The sequence below is a fragment of the Pristis pectinata genome, chromosome 17, assembly GCF_009764475.1.
Source record: "Pristis pectinata isolate sPriPec2 chromosome 17, sPriPec2.1.pri, whole genome shotgun sequence".
NCBI classification, from domain to species: domain Eukaryota; kingdom Metazoa; phylum Chordata; class Chondrichthyes; order Rhinopristiformes; family Pristidae; genus Pristis; species Pristis pectinata.
The window spans coordinates 27,577,175-27,598,026 of record NC_067421.1 but is presented as its reverse complement, the minus strand read 5'-3'; the positions used below and the strand labels follow the sequence as shown (position 1 = coordinate 27,598,026).

Genomic DNA, 20,852 nt, shown 5'->3' with positions numbered 1-20,852 from the left:
TGAAATACATTATGGGTCACACTGTATTCTGCTCAGTTGATGTTCTGCAACCCAATGCTGGAGTTTAATTCACTTTGAACGTTGCTTCATATCCTGCCAAAAGTCAGTTACATCAAAAGGTAATTTGAAAAGTGAAATGCTGAGAGTTAATGTGAGAAAACAGAGGGGGCCAATGTCTAACCACTTTTAAATCAGGATGGGTTAAAAATGTGTAATTATAGTAAATTATACTGAACTCGCCACAGACATGACCCAATGTGTGATTTTTGAAAACTGAAAGATTCCAGTTTCTGCATCGGGAAAAACATCTCATCCAATTTTGGATGACCAGGAGATCTGTTCTGGAAATACACTTTGCTAATATTTAATCTGTAACGAGGAAATAACCACAAGAACGAGTACAAGAGCCTCTTACTAACTGGACAAAATTGCACTGTATCAGAACTAAAATCGTTTAAATGTTAGTTTCCTTCAGATAAGATGTTAAACTGAAGCCCTGTCTAGCTTCTTGTAAAACATCTATTGGCACTATGTTGAAGAAGGCCAGGGGCATTGATTCCAGTCGTCCTGATCAATATTTATCCCTCAGTCACTAAACCAGATCACCTAGTTCATATGGTTTTTCTGTTTGTGGGAGCTTGCTGTGCCCAAATGGGATCCCGCCTTTTCTACAATACCATTGATCGTAAAAGGTTTTGGGAAGCCCGAGGTTGTGGAAAGCACTATATCAATGTAAATCTTTGTTTGGCTTGTCTTCCCACTGAGCAGATTGGTGCTAAAGTTCCCGTGTGTTATTTGAAGTCATTTTACACACTGTGTAAAGCCGATTGGAATTTGGACGCGGTGGTTACACTGAGCCCGAGAACAGAGCAGAGAGGTCACGGTGCGATCTCATCCTCCGCAGACCAGCACTGAGTTTAGAAATGGAGCAGCTCGCAGCTCGCAGTTCTCTCGGGAGCTGGGAACGGCTCCACTCCTGGGACACGGAGCTAAGGGGTTAAAGGGAACCCCAACTTGGACAGACTCCTCGCCTGGTCCATCTCCTGGCTGGACTTGAGCACTTTCCAAATCAGCAGAGGACTGAGACATTTTGTATCATCTTGGGAGGGACTCGGGCACTGAGTGGAGAGAGCACCAGCGTCTGCAGTTCACAGCCCACAGTCTGAGCTGTCATCCCTGGTTCAGTCTGATTGCCAGAATCCCGAGAGAGAGAGAGAGAGAGAGAGAGAGAGAGAGAGAGAGAGAGAGAGAGAGATGTGCACAATGGTCGGCACCTTTACAATCGTTGTGCTTGGTTCTCCCGGAGTGGGTAAACAGCCATCATCCGACAATTTCTTTACAACGATTTCAGCCAAGTGTACACCCCAACCACAAGCAGGTACGTTCACAGACCTTCGGTCATCCTGGATGATACCATGTACGACTTGAAGATCGTTGATGTACCGCACATCCCAACATTTCCAATGACCGGCGCTCAGGTAAGGGACGTGTAGCTTGTGCAGTTCTCGTCCTCTGACTCTGATCATTTAGTCTCTCAAACTTCTCATCTTCTCATTGGTCTTTTACCGACTTCATCCTCGGTTTTATTTTTAACCGTACGGAAAGTGAAATGCAAGGATTACCGGCACAGATTTCCCCTCCACCGGTTTATGAAACAGATTGAACAATTTCCATCTGTTTTGATCTGAACACAGCACGTTGGGGCGCCAAATTGTTATTTTCTGTCCTACTGTGTAAAAAAAGATGGAGTGAACATTTTAGAAGTGGTCCAATATACATCATCTGTTGGATTTATTTCGTGGAAGATAGAGAGTTATTATCAGCTCCATTAAGTTTATGAAGGCAAAACATCTGTCACAAAAAAAAAATGAGACGCAGTTAATAACCTTTAGGTCCTCTTTGTAATGGAGACTGCAAATGTGGGATGTGCACGGTATTAAAGGATATGTGATGATTGCATTTTTCAATGGGATATGGAAATATATTGGTCAGGAAGACAGTTACACAGATGTTTAATTTTCATTTATAATCATGCTGGCATTGAATGATGTAGGCAGGCTCTGACTACATTTCACCGAAGGGGCCACTGCTTAATTCTCTGGTAAAGGGTAAACTGAGGCCCCTTCAGGGGCTTTAAGATTACAAAAAAGGTCTGAGAAGATGCTTACCGTGAAAACTAAAACTGGTGACTACAAATGTGAGGTGATGCACTTTGGGAGCACTGGGGCATAACACCATGAATGGTAGGAACAGAGGAACCATGGAGTACAAGTCCATAGATCCTTGATAGGTAGATAACGTGGCTAGGAATGCATATGGGATACTGGCCTTCATTAGTCAGGGCTTTGAATACAGAAGCAGGGAGGTTATGCTCTAACTTTATAAAACTTTGGCCAGGCCTCAGCTGGATTACTGTGTGCAGTTCTGGTCACCATGCTATAGGAAGGATGTGAAAGCATTGGAGAGAGTGCAGAGGAGATTCACCAGGATGTTGCCTGGGATGGAGCAGTTCAGTTATAAGGAAAGACTGGAGAAGTTACATCGGTTCTCCCTTGAGTGGAGGAAGTTAAGAGGAGACATGAGTGAGGTATATAAAATGATGAGGGGTATAGATAGGGTAGACTGCAGGAAACTTCTCCCCATATCAGAGGTAGATAAAACTGGAGGACATTGATTTAGGGTAAGAGGGAAGAGATTTAGAGGGGATATGGGGGGGGACCTTCTTCACCCAGAGAGTGGTAAGTGCCTGGAATGCACTGCTTCAGAGAATGCTTGAAGTTGGGTCACTGACAGCATTTAAGAAGTGTCTGAATTACCCAGGCATAGAAGGCAATTGACCAACCAGTGGGAGATGGGATTACTACAGAAGGGTGCCCACTGGTCAGTGAGGATGAGTTATGCCAAATGACCTGTTTCAATGCTGTATGATTCTATGACTCTAACTATAAAATAGGCTTTAATAAACAAAATAGAGATTTCAAGAGCCATGTCTCTAACCAGAAAATGATGAGAATACTGAATGCACTACCACAAAAAGCAGTTGAGGCAATTAGCTTAAATAAGCATGAGGAGAAAGGAACAGAAGGCAATGGTGATAGGTTTAGATAAAGAGGAGTGGTAAGAGGCTCATGTGAAGCATGAATGCAAGCAATAACCAGATGGATTGAATGGCCTTTTCTGTGCAGTTAGTTGCTTGTTTGTAATTCTATGAATTACTGCCATAAGTGGGCACCCTCTTGCCCCCCATGAGTACGAATTGCTTCTCTTCACAGTCCAATAAAGAAATCGCAGCAAGTTATTTGAAAAGCACAACTGTTAGCAAATAAATTTACCTAGAAACCATATCTGTGCAGCCAATTGGAATGCATCATCACGAATGCTAAATTGCTCATCGGACAGCTAATAAGCAACTCCTATCACTGCAACTTTATTAGTCTGACTGTGCAGTTAAAAGCATTTATGTTTAATGGCTCAGCTGAAAGTGCGCAATGCTGTTGTGTGCACAAGGCCCTGCATGCATTCAACTCTATGTTGTTAATGCTTCTGCTTTGTGCAAATAAAAATGTTGACAGTGTTGTTTATGGTAGTTTTCCATGCTACCTTTATGTTAGAATTTATCACCAGCTCTCAGCCACACATCCACTTGCTCCTGTTGTAAAGAGTAAAAGGAAAATGGGTCTGTGCTAATGGAATATTCTGGCAGGAGAGCAGTATTTTGCATTGCAATATTAAAAAAAAACACGTGCACACATACAATTGAGTATTAGTTTTGAATGTCTTAATTGCTTACTTGTAATACTACTTTACAGTAATAAATAAGGTTAAAAAGCATGCAAGTAATCTAACATTTTGCAAAAAGAATAATTAATCACCATGTGGCTCTATTTTCAAATACCTTATAGGGTCATACAGCACAGAAACAGGCCCTTCAGCCCATCTTGTTCATGCTGACCAAGGTGCCCACCTAAACTAATCCCATTTGCCTGCATTTGGCCCATATCCTTCTAAACCATTCCTATCCATGTATTTATCCAGACGTCTTTTAAATGTTGTTTTTGTACCTGCCTCAACCGCTTTCTCCAGCAGCTCGCTCCATATACGCACCACAAAAGTTGCCTTCAGGTTCCTTTTAATTCTTTCCCCTCTCACCTTAAACCTATGCTCTCTAGTTTTTGATTTCCTTTCCCTGTGTGCGTTCACCCTATCTATGTCCCTCATGATTTTATACACCTCTACAAGGTCACCCCTCAATCTCCTATGTTCTAAGGAATGTTGCCCTGGCCTGCCCAACCTCTCCCTATAACTCAGGCCCTCGATTCCTGGCAACATTCTTGTAAATCTTCTTTGCACTCCTTCCAGCTTAATGACATCTTTCCTATAACAGTGTGACCAAAACTGTACACTCGTGTTGAAGAGTAGACCTAAAAAAATGTATTTTGTGGCTCATAACCCTTTATTGTATCTTGTGGGTCTTTATTCTGCTGGTTTTCTCAGAGGCCTGGCAGCCGGAAAGAAATAGTGATGAGTATTCACATGTAAGATTTCCATGGGCCACTTACAGACACTGTTAGTGCAACACTATCAGTTCAAGTTCAGCAATGGAAAGCTAAATAACTCTTCACAGTTCAGTTGCAAAACTAGTTTAACAGCACCTGACTCTTGAGCTTATTGCAGAAAGAGTATTTTCTGCTCACAAGATGCTGATGAATTTTTTTTTTGCGTTCTGGTTTGCAAAGCTTAAAATCTATAATAAGGAAAATACAGCTAAGCCATTGTAAGAGCAAGTTGAACCTGGGAAGATTTGTCCATTTTAAACAGCCCTCAGTAATACAGTGATTCTTTGTGTGTAATTTTTTCCAGTATTGTGTGGTTCACATGTGATTTAAGTTACTAGGAAAGATGTTATTATGCTAGAAAGAGCGAAGAAAAGATTTACCAGCATGTTGCCTGGACATGGGGCCTGAGTTACAAGGAGAGGTTGTGTAGACTAGGACTTTATTTCCTGGAACGCAGGAGATTGAGGGGTGACCTGATAGAGGTGTATAAGATCATGAGAGGCATAGACAGGGTGAAAGCACATAGACTTTTTCCCAGGGAGGGGATGCTAAAAACAAGAGGGCATATGTTTAAAATCAGAGGTGAGAGATTTAAAAGGTACATCAGGGGCAGCTTCTTCACATAAAGGGTGGTGCGTATTTGGAATGAGCTGCCAGAAACAGTGGTTGAGGTGGGCACATTAGCAAAGTTTAAAAGCCATCTAGATAAGTACATGGATAGGAGGCGTTTGGAGGTCTATGGGCCAAACACGGGCAGATGGGACTAGCTCGCTGGGCAACACAGTCGGCATGGACGAGTTGGGCCGAAGGGCCTATTTCCATGCTGTATGAGTCTGTGACTCTATGAATTTTGTAGTTTGGTGATACTCTACAATTCCACCTTCTCATGTTAAGCAGTATCACAGAGGTATTACTGGTGGTAAGATGATGTTTGCAGTTTGTGCAGCTCATACTCATTTGATCAGTTTTGGTGTTTTTTATGTTACATTATTTGTCTTTATTTTCCTGTGCATGTGCTCTGTCGGAATTCATCGTAACAGCCTCCCATTTTTGTCTGATAGAGCCAAATGTTAATTCTGATTGGAGCAATACATGGGGACAACAACATTGTAAAAGGATTTTTTTTAAAAAAAGCATCGCTCCTTCCCTACATGTTTTTGCACCTTTTATAGCCGTGTATTCAGTTAATGGGTTTAATTAAGGAGTGATTTCAATGCCTTTGTACTAAAGTGAATCTAAATCTCCCTGTGGCCCAGGAGCTCAGTGATTATTTTATTCCTCAAGGGCTTTTTATTGAACTCTTTTCTCTATCATAAATATTAAACCCTGCACTTCTAATGTTTTCCCCTGACAGGTAATAGCCTTCCAAAAGGTTTGAAGCAGCTTATTGGCCTTTGCCTGTGTCCAAGGCAAGATTTTCCAAATGTCTTGAACTGAGCAGTTATGTTGAAACTCTAATGGCAAGTCAGCATCATGGAAGTGCTGTAATAACTAATGAAGCCTCATAGGGAAAACTATGTTATCTCAAAATACTATCATCTAGATGATTAACTTTATTCTCAATGCCAATGCATTGCTCAGGCAGCTATTAGCTGAGATCTAGAACCTAACATTAATGAAATGAAAATTTTGCAGGGCTTATGTTCTATCATCAGAAATAATAATAGTATTCATTGAATAGCAGACATAGATATGTGGCCATGTGGGCTCTCTCAATTACACCTGCTGTATTAAATTCAAAGGGACAATCAGAATTATGAAAGTAGATGATAACTAATCCAGTGACATGATAGATGGACATTTTTTTTTACCTACGTCATCCAATACTCTCAGCACTGTCAAAATAATATGTTAAATACTTAGTAAATCTCCTTGGTACATAAAAGTTACAACACACAAAGGGTCTATTAAGCTCACTGTATCTGTTCTATATCATTAAGCTCACTGTATCTGTTCTGGATCATTGGGATCTCTCCTCGAGAAGGTGGGACCTGTACAGAGAGGACGGGTTACACCCGAACCAGAAGGGGGCCAATATCCTTTTGGCGAGATTTGCTAGGGTGATTCGGGAGGGTTTAAACTAGTTTGTGAGGGGGAAGGGAACCGAAGGAGTAGGTCAGAGGAAGAAGGGAATGGGGAAAAGTTAGATCAAACAGGTAGAGAGGCTTTGGGGAAGGAGAAGCAGAATACAGGCTATAAAAGTAGTAAGGTAGATGGACTGAAGTGTGTTTACTTAAATGCAAGAAGTGTCAGGAATAAGGGGGATGAACTGAGGGTTTGGATAAGTATGGGGGACTATGATATCGTGGCTATTACTGAGACGTGGCTGACGTCAGGAGAGGAGTGGATATTGAATATTCCTGGTTTTCGGTGTTTTAAGAGGGATAGGGAAGGGGGGAGAAGAGGAGGAGGGGTGGCGATACTGGTCAGGGACACTGTTACGGCTGTGGAAAAGATGGATGTTGTAGAAGGATCATCTCTAGAGTCTGTATAGGTGGAATTAAGGAACAAGAAAGGAGCAGTTACTCTACTAGGAGTATTCTATAGGCCCCCCGGTAGCAGTAGAGATATAGAGGAGCAGATTGGCAGGCAGTGTTTGGAGAGAAGCAAAAATAACAGGGTTGTTATAATGGGAGACTTCAACTTCCCAAATATAGACTGGAACCTGCTTAGTGCCAAAGATTTAGATGGGACGGAATTTGTTAAATGTGTCCAGGAGGGATTCCTGATGCAGTATGTTGACAGGCCGACTAGAGGGAATGCCATGTTAGATGTAGTTTTAGGAAATGAACCGGGACAGGTGAAGGATCTATTGGTGGGTGAGCACTTGGGGGACAGTGACCATTGCTCCATAACCTTTAAAATTGTCATGGACAGGGACAGGTGCAGAGAGGACAAGAGGATTTTTAATTGGGGAAGGGCGAACTATGAGGCTATAAGGAGAGAACTTGGGAGTGTAAATTGGGATATCCTTTTTGAAGGAAAATGTACCATGGAGATGTGGTCGATGTTCAGGGATCTTATGCAGGATGTTAGGGATAAATATGTCCCGGTGAGGCAGAGAAGGAATGGCAGGGTGAAGGAACCGTGGGTGACGAGAGAGGTGGAACGACTTGTTAGGGAGAAGAAGGTAGCATACATGAGGTATAAGCAGCAAGGTTCAGACAGGGCCCGTGAGGAATATAGGGTAGCGAGGAAGGAACTTAAGAAAGGGCTGAGGAGAGCTAGAAGGGGACATGAAAAGGCGTTGGCTAGTAGGGTTAAGGAAAATCCCAAGGCCTTTTTCAAGTACGTGAAGGGTAGGAGGATGGCTAGGGTAAAGGTAGGTCCGATTAAGGGCAAAGGTGGGAGAATTTGCCTGGAGGCGGCGGAAGTGGGAGAAGTTCTCAATGAGTACTTCTCTTCGGTATTCACCAGGGAAAGGGGTCTTGATGACTCGGAAGGGAGTGCTGGTAGGGGTAATGTTCTCGAGGTTGTAGATATCAAGAGAGAGGATGTGTTGAAGTTGTTAAGTAACATTAAGACAGATAAATCTCTGGGGCCTGACGGGATTTTCCCCAGGCTGCTTCAAGAGGCTAGGGAGGAGATTGTTGAACCGCTGGTAAGGATCTTTGAGTCCTCGTTGTCCACGGGGATGGTGCCAGAGGATTGGAGGGTTGCGAATGTTGTCCCCTTGTTCAAAAAAGGTAATAGGGATAGGCCAGGGAATTATAGACTGGTGAGTCTCACATCCGTGGTGGGTAAGCTGTTAGAAAAGATTCTAAGGGATAGGATTTATGAACACCTAGAGAATCATGGACTGATTAGGGACAGCCAGCATGGCTTTGTGAAGGGAAGATCTTGCCTCACAAGCCTGATAGAGTTCTTTGAGGAGGTGACCAGGAAGATTGATGAGGGCAGTGCGGTGGATGTGGTTTACATGGATTTTAGTAAGGCGTTTGATAAGGTTCCTCATGGTAGGCTTCTTCAGAAGGTCAGAGGCCAAGGGATCCAAGGAAGCTTGGCTGTGTGGATTAGGAATTGGCTTGCATGCAGAAAGCAGAGGGTTGTGGTAGAAGGAGTGCCCTTGGATTGGAAGGCAGTGACTAGTGGTGTCCCGCAGGGATCGGTTCTGGGACCTCTACTTTTTGTAACATTTATAGATGACTTAGATGAGGGGGTGGAGGGCTGGGTTAGTAAGTTTGTGGACGACACTAAGATAGGTGGTGTTGTGGATAGTGTGGAGGGCTGTCGGAGCTTACAGAGGGATAATGATAGGATGAAGAGCTGGGCTGACAAGTGGCAGATGGAGTTCAATCCGGAGAAGTGTGAGGTGGTACACTTTGGAAGGACAAACTCCAGGGCAGAGTACTGGGTAAATGGCAAGGTACTTGGCAGTGTGGAGGAGCAGAGGGATCTGGGGGTTCATATTCACAGTTCATTGAAAGTTGCCTCACAGGTGGAAAGAGCAGTTAAGAAGGCCAATGGGATGTTGGCTTTCATAAGTCACGGGATTGAGTTTAAGAGCTGCGAGGTGATGATGCAGCTTTACAAAACTCTAGCTAGGCCACACTTAAGAGTACTGTGTTCAGTTCTGGTCCCCTCATTATAGGAAGGATGCGGAGGCATTGGAGAGGGTGCAGAGGAGATTTACCAGGATGCTGCCTGGATTAGAGAGTACTGAATATGAGGAGAGGCTTAAGGTGCTAGGGCTTTATTCACTGGAAAGAAGGAGGATGAGAGGAGACATGATAGAGGTATATAAAATATTGAGAGGAATAGATACAGTAGACAGTCAGTGCCTCCTTCCCAGGGCACCAATGCTCAAGACGAGAGGGCATGGCTTTAAGGTTACGGGTGGGAGGTTCAGGGGAGATGTCAGGGGGAGGTTTTTCACCCAGAGAGTGGTTGGTGCATGGAATGCACTGCCTGGGGTGGTGGTGGAGGCAGATACATTGGACAGGTTCAAGAGCTTGTTGAATAGGCATATGGAGGAGTGTGGGATGGGGGGATATGCGGGAGGAAGGGGTTAGGTAGTGTGAGGGTGGTTTGATGGACGGCACAACATGGTGGGCCGAAGGGCCTGTTTTGTGCTGGATGGTTCTATGGTTCTATGGTTTTAATCTAATTGCAAACTACTTCTACCACCTAGCTCTCCCATAACCTGAATCTTCCCTGTTTTAAAAGAATATCTGCTTTTTTAAAAAAAACTATGCTATTGCTCTGACCGCAACTGTCTGACATTGTAAATCTTGGTTTCTCTCCTCATTCAATGGAAAGAAAGGCCAGGGATTGTGAACTGAGCTGGCAATTTGCTATTGACTATTTTACACAATTACCCAATGACTTAGGTTCAGCCTCACAATTTCTATATTTATCCAAATAAAAGCCTCCTCTGAGCATTCACTGCTCCAGTGACAATAGTCCTGGAATCTTAAGCCTCTCCTCCTAATTCTAGTTGCATTTCTCTGTGAATCATCCTGCACAGTTCACTTAATATGGCCTGATTCCCACAATTTCTACAATCCTATTATAATATTTCATCCTCGTATTCCTTATTGAAAATATATACACCCTCCAAAATGTACGAGAAGTTCATGTTAGCACAGCCAAATTTTCTACAATGACTTATTTTCTATTGTTCTATCAGTCAAAATATTATGTTGCACTGGATATATATTACTTTGCAGAAGCAAGGCAGTTGTCCCATAGGCTTCCATATTTCAATCCACTTATTTGAAATCTTACCATTCCTAAAACACGAACATAATGATGAGCTAAGTTAATCCAACTCTCAAATTCCTTTCCCCTCCATTCCCTCCAACAACTGTAATTACCATTCATGTTGTATGACAAATTAATTGCTGTACAAAGTTGTGGACTTTTCATATTCTTAAATTATGCCAGATTATCCCTCTCAAATAATTTCAGGTTGATGAACTTTGTTTATGCTTATCAATGGAGCCTGGCCTGCTGAGTTTTGCCGACATTTTCTGTTTTCTTCATTGGGTATTGTAGCTTGCTTTGCACTATTGCTTCTTAGCCTTTTGAACTGGGCTGATACTATACACAAGCCTACGTCATTCCCTGTATAACACTTCTAGAGGACACACGGAAGAGACCTATTGCGCATCATATGCTTTAGATTCAATGCTTACAAAAGAAGGATCAGTGTTTTATTTTCTGAAACAATCTAAATCTCTGGTCAAGCACAAAGCAACATAAGTGATACTTCTTCCCACACAGTTGTACAGATGAATTAGGAGCAGGAGTGGGTTCCTCAGCCTATTTCATCATTTAATAAGATTGTGGCTCAGCTCTGCATTCCCAGCCACCCCTACTAACCTTTTACCCTTTGCCTATTGCAAATCTATCTACCTCTGCATTAAAAATATTCAAAGACTTTGCTTCTTTGAGGAAGAGAAGTTCCAAAGACTTGTGACCCTTTGAGAAAAAGAATTTCGCCTCATCTCCATCTTGAATAGTTGACCCCTTACTTTTAAACAGTGACCCCTCGTTCTAGAGTCTCCCACAAGACGAAACAACCTTTCTATGCCCACCCCGTAAAACCCTCAGAATCATTAGGATTATACACTCCTTGTCATCCATCATGCCATAGAATATAACAGTGACTACATGTCAGACGTATTTCATTAACTGTGATGCAGTGCTGAGATGGACAGGTCCCTACTACATATGCCCAGTTGGCTTTGAGAAAGTTTATAAATCCTTGGGCACAGGTCAGATCAGGTCCATGAAGCTCTTGGTAAATGAATTTAAACATCACCCTTGTTTGAATTCATTGCTGGTTGGTGATGTGTGTGATGTATTCAGGGGAGAGGATCCATGTACTGGTGAATCTGGGAAGGAACACGCACTAACTGAGGCTTTGCAGAGCTCCGAACCGGGAAGACAGGTGAGCAGAGTGGTCCAGGACCAGTGTTCACACGGACACCCACTGAAGCCACCCTGAGTCAGCGACCCAACCATGTGCCGGGGCTGAGTCAGGTGGGGTATCAAAAAGATCTAAGTCCTTGGGCTCAGATTGGAACAGCCTCGGTCTGGTTGAGTTTTATTTTTATACCTGAGCAGAACTATACTGTGAAGTGCTTAGAGCTGACCTAAGATCAGGAAGGGGGCTATAGAAAGGCTATTTTTTTTTATTATGTTTCTTTCCTTCATCTGTGAATACTTTTATGAGCATTTTAAAATAAAGCTCATAATGTCTACTTAGAAAAATTATGCTTCACTAAAGTTAGGCACTTTGTTAATGCCATACCACAAGTTCTGATACTTTAAATGTACAAATTTTATTTCTGCTTTGCTTCTGATTTAATGAGGAGACAGAAGTTGCTTTTGGCTAATATAAATATATTTTGAAATTATCATCCCTGATTCCCATTGAAGAGTAAACATTTACTGACAGGAAGTACCTTTGTCTGATGATTATCCTCAGTGGAGATCTTATATATTTTTTTTAAATTATCAGATGTTCTTTATACAAGCCACTTGTGATCCAAACCTCTTTCCTGATTCTAGGAGATTAAGATGCAGAAAATTTGTATGTATTCAACCATTGCTAAGGAAAAGGTCACATCAAAGGTCAAACCAATTACCTTTTGGATCTCAGGGGATAGCTCTCAAATATTATCGGAACATGATATATGAGCACTTGCCACATAAATTGCACTGAGTGATTAAAATCAGGTGCAGAAGAATCAACAATCTGTATCACGCTTGCTCTATGAAATTTTGTGCAATTAACAATTGCACTCACAATTAATTGTCAAATTTCAAATCAGAGTGGATGTCTGCATTTTGGATTTGTTTGTAAGTCCCTGCAACTCTCTACCTCTGGAAGTGATGACTTTTGTTGTGCAATGTATTCACAGTGCTAAAGCAGGCTTAGGTTTTCAGGTTTTTGGTTAAGGGGTGATTTAATTACTTTTAGCCTGAAGATACTGTTGCTACAAGAACAGGTCATAGACTGTATATCCTTGAACCATCTTCCACACATTTTTGTCTGATTTTACCTCTTTGTCTCCCTGCTCTTGTTTGCATACAATAACATTGCCTCCTAACATTCTGTTACTTTAGCCAAATCAATAATTATTTGTCCAAGTACAGATCCTTGGATAACTAGTTTGTCACATTTCACAAGGCAGAGATGGTTCTTGGTTTCCATTTTATTGGCCAATTATCAACACATAAGGACATCGCCCATCATGCACGTACATTTTAATGATCTCTCATGCAAAATCTTATTAAATGCCTTATGAAAATCCATACAGGAAATGCCCATGGACAGTCACTGATCCATCATGCCCTGCTGAAGAAATTCACTGTCCACCAGACATGACCTACCCTTCATTGCCTTTGATCGGCTTCTGCTTACGTTCTGAGTAATTCAAGTCTGGACTGATGATTTGCTTACTAGAGTTCAAATCCCACCATGACGGAAGGGCAATTAATTAAATAAATTTGCAATAAAAAGCTGATGTCAAGAATGGAGACGATATAACTAACCAAGCGTAAGAGCCCAACTAATGTCCTTTGGGGTGGAAGGTCCGCTGCCTTATGTCTCCTGCTCACATGTTACTCTAGAGCCACAGAATGGGGTCGACTCTTCACTGCTTCTGGAATGGCTTGGAAAGCGATTCAATTCAAGACCAATTAGTGGTGGGCAGTAAGTGCTGGCTTTGTCAACAATGCCCAGGTCCCGAGAAAAATTCCACTAACTTCCCTTAACTTTTGTTTAAATTATAGTTACCTACCTCTTCCACTCTTTTTAAATGGATTGACACAATTCTTCCATTCTGAGTGACTCTCAGGCGATGTTTCATCGCTCTGTATCATCAGGCCCATCTTCCCCCACCACACTCTTTTTCTCCCTATTAATTCTTGAATTCAGGGAAACCTCTGCAAGTGCATGAGAAACGTGCCAAATGTCCCTGACCAGCTTTATCATTGCCCGCAATGCGGAAGGAAGAACTTCCTAAGTTCAGCCACTATTGTTCAGATTCAACAGCCAGTGAGATGTTTTTTATGCGTGTGCTTCCAGTCAAAATGATTTCCTGCATTTCATGAGGACCCGTCATGTGCCATTCCCGTCCCACCGCCACGGCCTTTTACAAAATCATTCTAGTGTTCCATTGGTAACTGGGTGAGAATATGTTGTGAGGCTCAGTCACAGAGTGAAGCAGCACTGAAGTGCCTGATAACCTCAGAACTAATGGACCATGACAAGCTTGTTTTCTGCTGACGGAAGAACAGGCAAGCAATCTCAAGGGAAAGAGGGAGCTTAATAGGCAGCGGCTGTCAATGAAATTAAAATATTTTATGTCCTTTTTTGTGCGCCAGCTTGTAATTGATTGTTTTTAAGTGTGTAAGGTAGCACAACTAAAAGTAGAGAAAGTCAGTGATAACCAACGTGTGAAAGAGCTGTCCGAGTAAAGGTGACACACTTTGTCCGTTCTTATTTTGGAGGAGTGGTCTGACTCGAGATGCAGAGGTATTAGAAATGCAAACGCATACGTCCTCGTGTACGACATCTGCTGCTTCGATAGTTTCGAGTATGTGAAAATGATTCGGCAGCAGATAGCAGAAGTCAGGTAAGCATTGTGCGTCTCTGTACTGTCTCCCTTTCACATTGGAGGCCCCCTAAACCCCTGCAAACTGACAGTCCACCTATGTCTCTGTAATTGCTGTACTGTCACCGGGCGTGGAAATTAGAAATAATCTGGTAATTAAGTACTGCAAATCGGTCATATAATGGAAAATTCAAGCTATAGACTTTTGGCTGTTATCATTGATAAGAACAGTTTAAAATCTGGTCCATTCAGAAAGGCCCAGCACACTTTCAGCAATTTAATTTGTTCCTCTTGTATTTCTTAAGCTGCTAAGTATATGATGAATCAACAATACCATGTGACAGGTGCATTTGCCATGGTCTTCGCGACCTTGCTGGTTTTATCGCGGTATATCAAACTCTACAATAAACCACAAACTGGGGCTGCGGCGGTTTGATTGCTGATTTCCTGACCTTTCTGTTCCGTTTCCTTGGTGTCCCACTCCAGCCTCTGACGGCGCCGTTCTGCATCTGGCCACGAGGGGGCGGAATGAAGTCATGAGAATGGCCCTTAATCTTTCTCCTTCAGTGGTATCTGACTCCATATGGCAAAGTCATCGAGTGCTACTGCACGAAAGCAGGGCCTTCCGCGTAACGAGGCCACCCATTTGTACTAATCCCATTTTATCCTCATCAACCCCTCTAACTTCTGCCACTCACCTACACGCTTGGGTATATTTACAGTCGCCAGTTAACCTGCCAACCCGCACGGCTTTGAGAATACCCGGCCCTTCACTTAGTGCAATCGAGCAGATCACGAAAGCAAAGCGTAGAAGAATGCAAGCACAAGATTTGCATCCTATAAACACTGAGGTTACGGGGAATGGAGGTTCACAGATCACACAATGCTTTAGGGGTCTGCTCCTGGACCTGACGAGCATCTTAGATCCAGGTTGGACGTGGCCCACGGCTAAAGGTCATTCCGCCTACCTCATTGGTTTATTGTTTTGCAAACCGATCGTGCAGGTCAATTCATTACACAGTGCAGTTACATTGGGTTAGTACAGAGTGCATTGAGGTAGTACAGGTTTAAAACAGTAACAGTAAAGTGTCACAGCTGCAGAGAAAGTGCAGTGCAATAAGGTGCAAGGTCAGAACAAGGTAGATTGTGAGGTCAGAGTCCACCTTATTGTAGAAGGGAACCGTTCAATGGTCTTATCACAGTGGGGTAGAAGCTGTCCTTAAATCTGGTGGTACGTGCCCTCAGGCTCCTGTATCTTCTACCTGATGGAAGAGGAGAGAAGAGAGAATGAGCCAGGTGGGTGGGGTCTTTGATTATGCTGGCTGCTTCACCAAGCCAACGAGAGGTTTATGTTCTTAGGTGGCCCCAGAGAAGAACAAAATGTCTAGCAGTCCTGCCAAAATTCTGCAGGACACCGAGAATAAGAAGCTGAATGCAAATTCACATCAGATGTGAATCATAGATTTTGTAAATGACTAAGTTGGTTCCATTGTGCTATGCAACTATGATTGAATGTAGGAGGTATGGTTGCAGATGACACAAACATCGCTGCTGTTATGGAGAGCAAGGAAGGTTGTCTAAGGCTACAGCAGGATGAGATCAGATGGAAAGTTGGGCAGAGCACTGGCAGATAAAATTTAATCCCAACAAGTGTGAGGTTACGCATTTTGCAACGTCAAATAGGGGTAGGATATGTACAGAAGTGGGAGGGTGCTAAGGAATATTGACGAACAGAGGGATAAAGGTTCAAGTCTAGAGTTCCCTGAAAGTGGCAACAGAGGTGGATAAGGTGGAGAATGCTCGTCTTCACAGGCGAGAGCACAGAATATAGAAGTTGGGACTTTATGTTGCAACTTTACAAAATGCTGGTTAGACCGCACTTGGAGTACTGTGTGTGGCTGATTGGAGCACTGGAGGAAGGATGTGATTGCACTGGAGAGAGTGCAGAGCAGATTCACAAGGGTGAATTGGAGAACTTAAGCTATGGGGAGGAATTGGATAGGCTGGATTTGTTTCCCTTGGAGCAAAGGAGGCAGAGGCACTGAGATGGACATAATGGTTGGCATGGACCTGGGGGGCCACAGCAGCCAGTTTCTGTGCTGTACAACTCTGTAACACTGTGCTGTTTTCACTTGCTTTTCATTTGACGTCACCAACTTTTCCTTATTAGTTTAACTAGGCAAGGTCATGCATCATACATCACGACAGATCATTCAAGGGATTCTAACAGCTCAGCCCATCTCTTACACTGACAGGTCTAATTCTGCTGATGAGAAAGTACACCCAAAAGTTGCTAAAGGTTATTTCTTTTGAAGGTTATCTCTTTTGAAGGTTATCCTGCAATTTTCTGCACTCCTTGCCTAACTGATGTTGCAAATTGACACTACCTTGCCCAAGTGATTGATAAATGTTTCAGAACATAGAAATACCAATGTAGATCCCATTGAGAATAAGGTCCTTCATTCCTAGCTAATAACACAATTTACTGAACTTTATCAAGTTGTATACAAAATCTGTTCTAACGTGGTATGCTCAGTATGAATTGACAAACAGTTTGAATTGCAGGACGATATAACCCATGTGATTTGAATTGTTACTGTGCATTTTCCGTTAACAAATTGCAACACTGCAGCTGTCTGGGAAAAACAATATTGTCTGCTTTACTACAGGCAGCTGGTCACGAAACAACTTCTCCTTCAGCCAAGGAGACTTAGTGTAGTTGGTACTTCTTGCTGCCTCAGTAAAGCAGCCAACATAATCAAAGACCCCACCCCACCCCAGACTCTCTCTCTTCTCCCCCCCCACCCCCCAACCCATTGGGCAGAAGAAACAAAAGCCTGAAAACATGTTCCACCAGGCTCAAATAATAGTGGGATAGAATCTGTTCAAGACCATTGAATAGTCCCCAGTATGATAAGATGGAGTCTTGACCTTACAATCTACCTCATTATAACCTTGCACCTTATTGTCTACCTGCACTGCACCTTCTCTGTAACTGTGACACTTTATTCTGCACTCTGTTATTGTTTTACCTTGTACTACCTCAATGCACTGTTCATACTGTTATAATGAAATGATTTGTATGGAAGACAAGTTTTTCCCACAGTACCTCAGTCTGTGACAATAATAAACCAATTTACTTGCCATGGATGCACATGAACTGGGCATACATTCCCTGTGAAACGGGGTCCCCAAATCAGGTCCCTTAAATTCCTTTACCCAAAGTAAAAAGTCTTTCATACATATCCCAATTATTAACATTGCCTGACCAGCATCAAGAGCCATGCCTACATTTAAAAATAAACCAGAGATTTGTCTTGCAGCTCAAATCCATAACCAAGGCCTCTTCTGAACAATTATGACTGAACAGAGAGATGTTCTGGTCAACATTTAGCCCCTAAAAATATCAAACAATAAATTGCTGTTTTGGGAACTTGTATGCACAAAATGGTTAAATTTGCCAACAAAAATTGACTGAATGCAAGTCATTGCCTGTAAAGAATATTCAGAGGATATAAGAGATGCTGTGTAATCACATTCTTAATGGCTTTATGGTGGGAGGGATGCAGTACTGTTTACGGATACATTAGTTGACCTTTAAAGCTGTCAAGATTTCAGCACCTATTTGTATCCAGTGACATCTGCTAAAGGTTATGCCAATATTATTATATTAGTCTTAGGGAAAGTACTTCTTTGGGTGCTAGAAGCACATCCATAACAGGAGGCCATTTTCCAAATGGAAATTTAGCCATCAGCTTTTGAGAGCTGTGATGGCAAGAGGTCTTAGACATTGGCATTGCATTTACTAATTTCTGGTGATTTGCCAGGGTGCCAAGCACAAAGCAAGTACCAATTATCGTTGTTGGAAATAAGAGGGATCTACAAAAGCAACGATTCACTCCACGGAGGAGTACAAGTGTCCTGGTGAAGAAGATGTGGAAATGTGGCTACATTGAGTGTTCTGCTAGATACAACTGGCATATTTTACTTCTGTTTAAAGAACTCCTGAGCAGCAGTGTGGGCCGAAGCTGTAAACATGGCCACCCATCTATTTGCATCCAAGGGGCACTGCAAAGAAACAGATGCAATGTCATGTAGCACTGCTCAGATTTCCCATTTGTTATGTTGAATCAGCATGTGCGTTCTCTAGTTTTCCTGAAATCAATTTTAAGGACAAAATAGAAAATTGTAGAATAAAGAATATATTTTTCTTATAGTTTTGAATTCAGCTTTCTTCTGCCATACTTAGTTGCGTTCACATTGATTGGATAGAAAATGATTAAACATTCAGAGAACAAATTAAGAGAAAAAAAATTGGACCCTAAAATGCAAGTAAAAGGAAATTTAAGCCAGTTAAGAGTGAAGCAGAACTTGAACCTCAGATAGGTTCCTGATTTAGGGTCAGTCATTTGAAGAACAGTAAATCTACTTCAAACCAATGCATCCACAAAACAAGTACTCCTACCTTCACTTCTATTCTTCATCAGGAACTGAACAAACTGCTTCAGTTTTGTTCAACTCCAGTAGCGAACATTGGACAACAATGATAATGCCTCATTCTAGCCACTGGTGCTACATTACAAGTCACATTCAGCCTTCCCAGATACTACCTTTGAACAAACTAATCCACTTTCAGTCTTTCAGACCCATTGACTCCTGAGCAGAGCCTCCAAACTGATGATCACCTCATCACAAATCTCCCTCATCACCCATGCCAACATCACAGGCTTTACCTCAGCCCATCTGATGAAAAAAAACTTTTCACACTACTGCCACATGCAGACGTGACCATTCCAATCCTTTCAGTCTCTCCTCCTCTCCATTCCCTCTAGGTTTTGCCCATTCTGTCCTTTTCTATACTATCACACTATACCATCCCATCCTTGCAAGATCAGGGGTTTGTGGGCCATAAGGAACTGGCAGAGAGAATGCACTGATGTCCAGGGTAGAACAGCCATGATCACATTGAACAGCAAGGCAGGCTTGAGGTGCTGAGCAGCTTACACCTGCTCCTATTTCCTTGTGCGTTTTTGCTGAACAGTATTATCTCATCAGTAAAAGCACTGGGTCACTCAGCAAGATTACAGTTTATCTACCTCAACTCCATTTTCCCAGTACATCTCCATATTCCTCCATACCCCTAGTGTCTGAAAACTTCAATCAGCATCCTGCACACACTCAACAGCAGAGCATCAACAGCCCTCCAGGGCAAAGAATTCCAAAGATTTACAAACCCCTGAATGAATGAAGTTCTCGTGACTTTCTCCTGAGATAGTCAACCACCAAAAATGCTAATCCATCAAGCACTGAAACCAACCTTTTATCTCTGAGGAATTTTTTGCATTTCAATTCAATCTTTCTTCTAAACTCCAGGGAACACAGAACCATTCTTTTCAATGCCTATTCATGGGATAACCATCTCATTCCAGTAATTAACTAGTCGGCAATTCAGCATCTGCAGTATTTTGATTTTAAATAGTCCAATAATCTCAGTGTGGCAACACAGATTTAAAACTACCTTTGTAAAGGTGGCCTTGGGACCTCCCAGTCCCCATCTCCTGCTGGCCAATCCCTGTTCCACCAACTCTGGCACTGGCATTACCATCCATGCTTTCTGCCACTCCTGAATTATCCACCTTCCTCCACCAGGACATCAAAGCAGCAGTGTTGCCAAATTAACCAGCCAGCCCAGCTTGATCTTTTGACCAACTGCATCCACTGATTGATATGGAAAACACATTTCAAGAACATCTAAAACAGTGGCTGTCACTCATTTATACATACAAGATGACTTAGCTGTACAAATCAACAAGAAATCCAGGAGATAGATGACTAAACAATACCATGTACAAATAGGTAAAATGTTCCAATTGCGTCATATGGACTGAAAATATTGTTTTAAACATGACACATATGAACATCCCATTAGTGTTGGTAGCTGGATGATGTAGTCAAACTGTGCAAGATAATATCTAGTCATACAGTTCACTTTTCTTCAAATGTTACCCATACACATTTTGAACCCACATTCATGTCGATAAAGGAAATTAACAATGTTGAAAAAGAGAAAAGCTTGAAATGGCAGACACCAGCAAATAAAATGGTCAGCATCTGTAAAGAGTTGTTGTTGTGACGGTCAAAGTTCAAATGAAGACACATTATCAAAACTCCCTAACGTTCTTTTCTTTGCAGATGCTGCCATGAGCATTTCAAAAAGATAGCAGGATTGTCTCTTTGGGCAGAGATGAAAGTTTCAGACGGGTACCATCTGTAAAAATGATTTTATTAGTCTTTATTTTTAAAATAATATAATCCGAGTGTGATGTCACTTTGAAAGAAAGCAAACTTGCAAATATTGCAAGTTTCTCCTCCAGATTGTCTTTCCTCCATGACATCACATGATCCCCAATGTCAAGTTTCAAACGCGTACAGAATACGGTCTCATTCCAAACATTCACTCCCTCTACTCCAGACAGGTGGTGATTCAAACATTACTAACTGCAAACAACAAATAATTTATAACAGGTGTACACTCTTACATTGTTAAATAGTGGAAGCATTATCTTAAGGCATGGGTGGGGGTTAAAGGCAAAACATTCCTTTTGCAGCATTGTTCTCCCGGTTACACGTTTTACACACACACACACACACACACTTAGCAATACATTTACACGGGTGAAGGCGGTCATGACTACAGTTTTCTCCAAATTAAAACTCGTCTTCGGTC

The 20,852-nt window shown here is 42.2% G+C and overlaps 1 protein-coding gene across 1 annotated transcript; it reads left to right on the top strand.

The window, feature by feature from the left end:
- Window positions 1-1,263: 1,263 nt before the first annotated feature.
- rasl10a (RAS-like, family 10, member A) lies at window positions 1,264-18,286 on the top strand. The gene is given in 4 exon segments (XM_052032038.1): window positions 1,264-1,312; window positions 1,315-1,478; window positions 14,022-14,146; window positions 17,953-18,286. Coding segments are annotated over 4 exon segments (609 nt in total). The 3' UTR covers window positions 18,224-18,286.
- The last annotated feature ends 2,566 nt before the right edge of the window (window positions 18,287-20,852 follow it).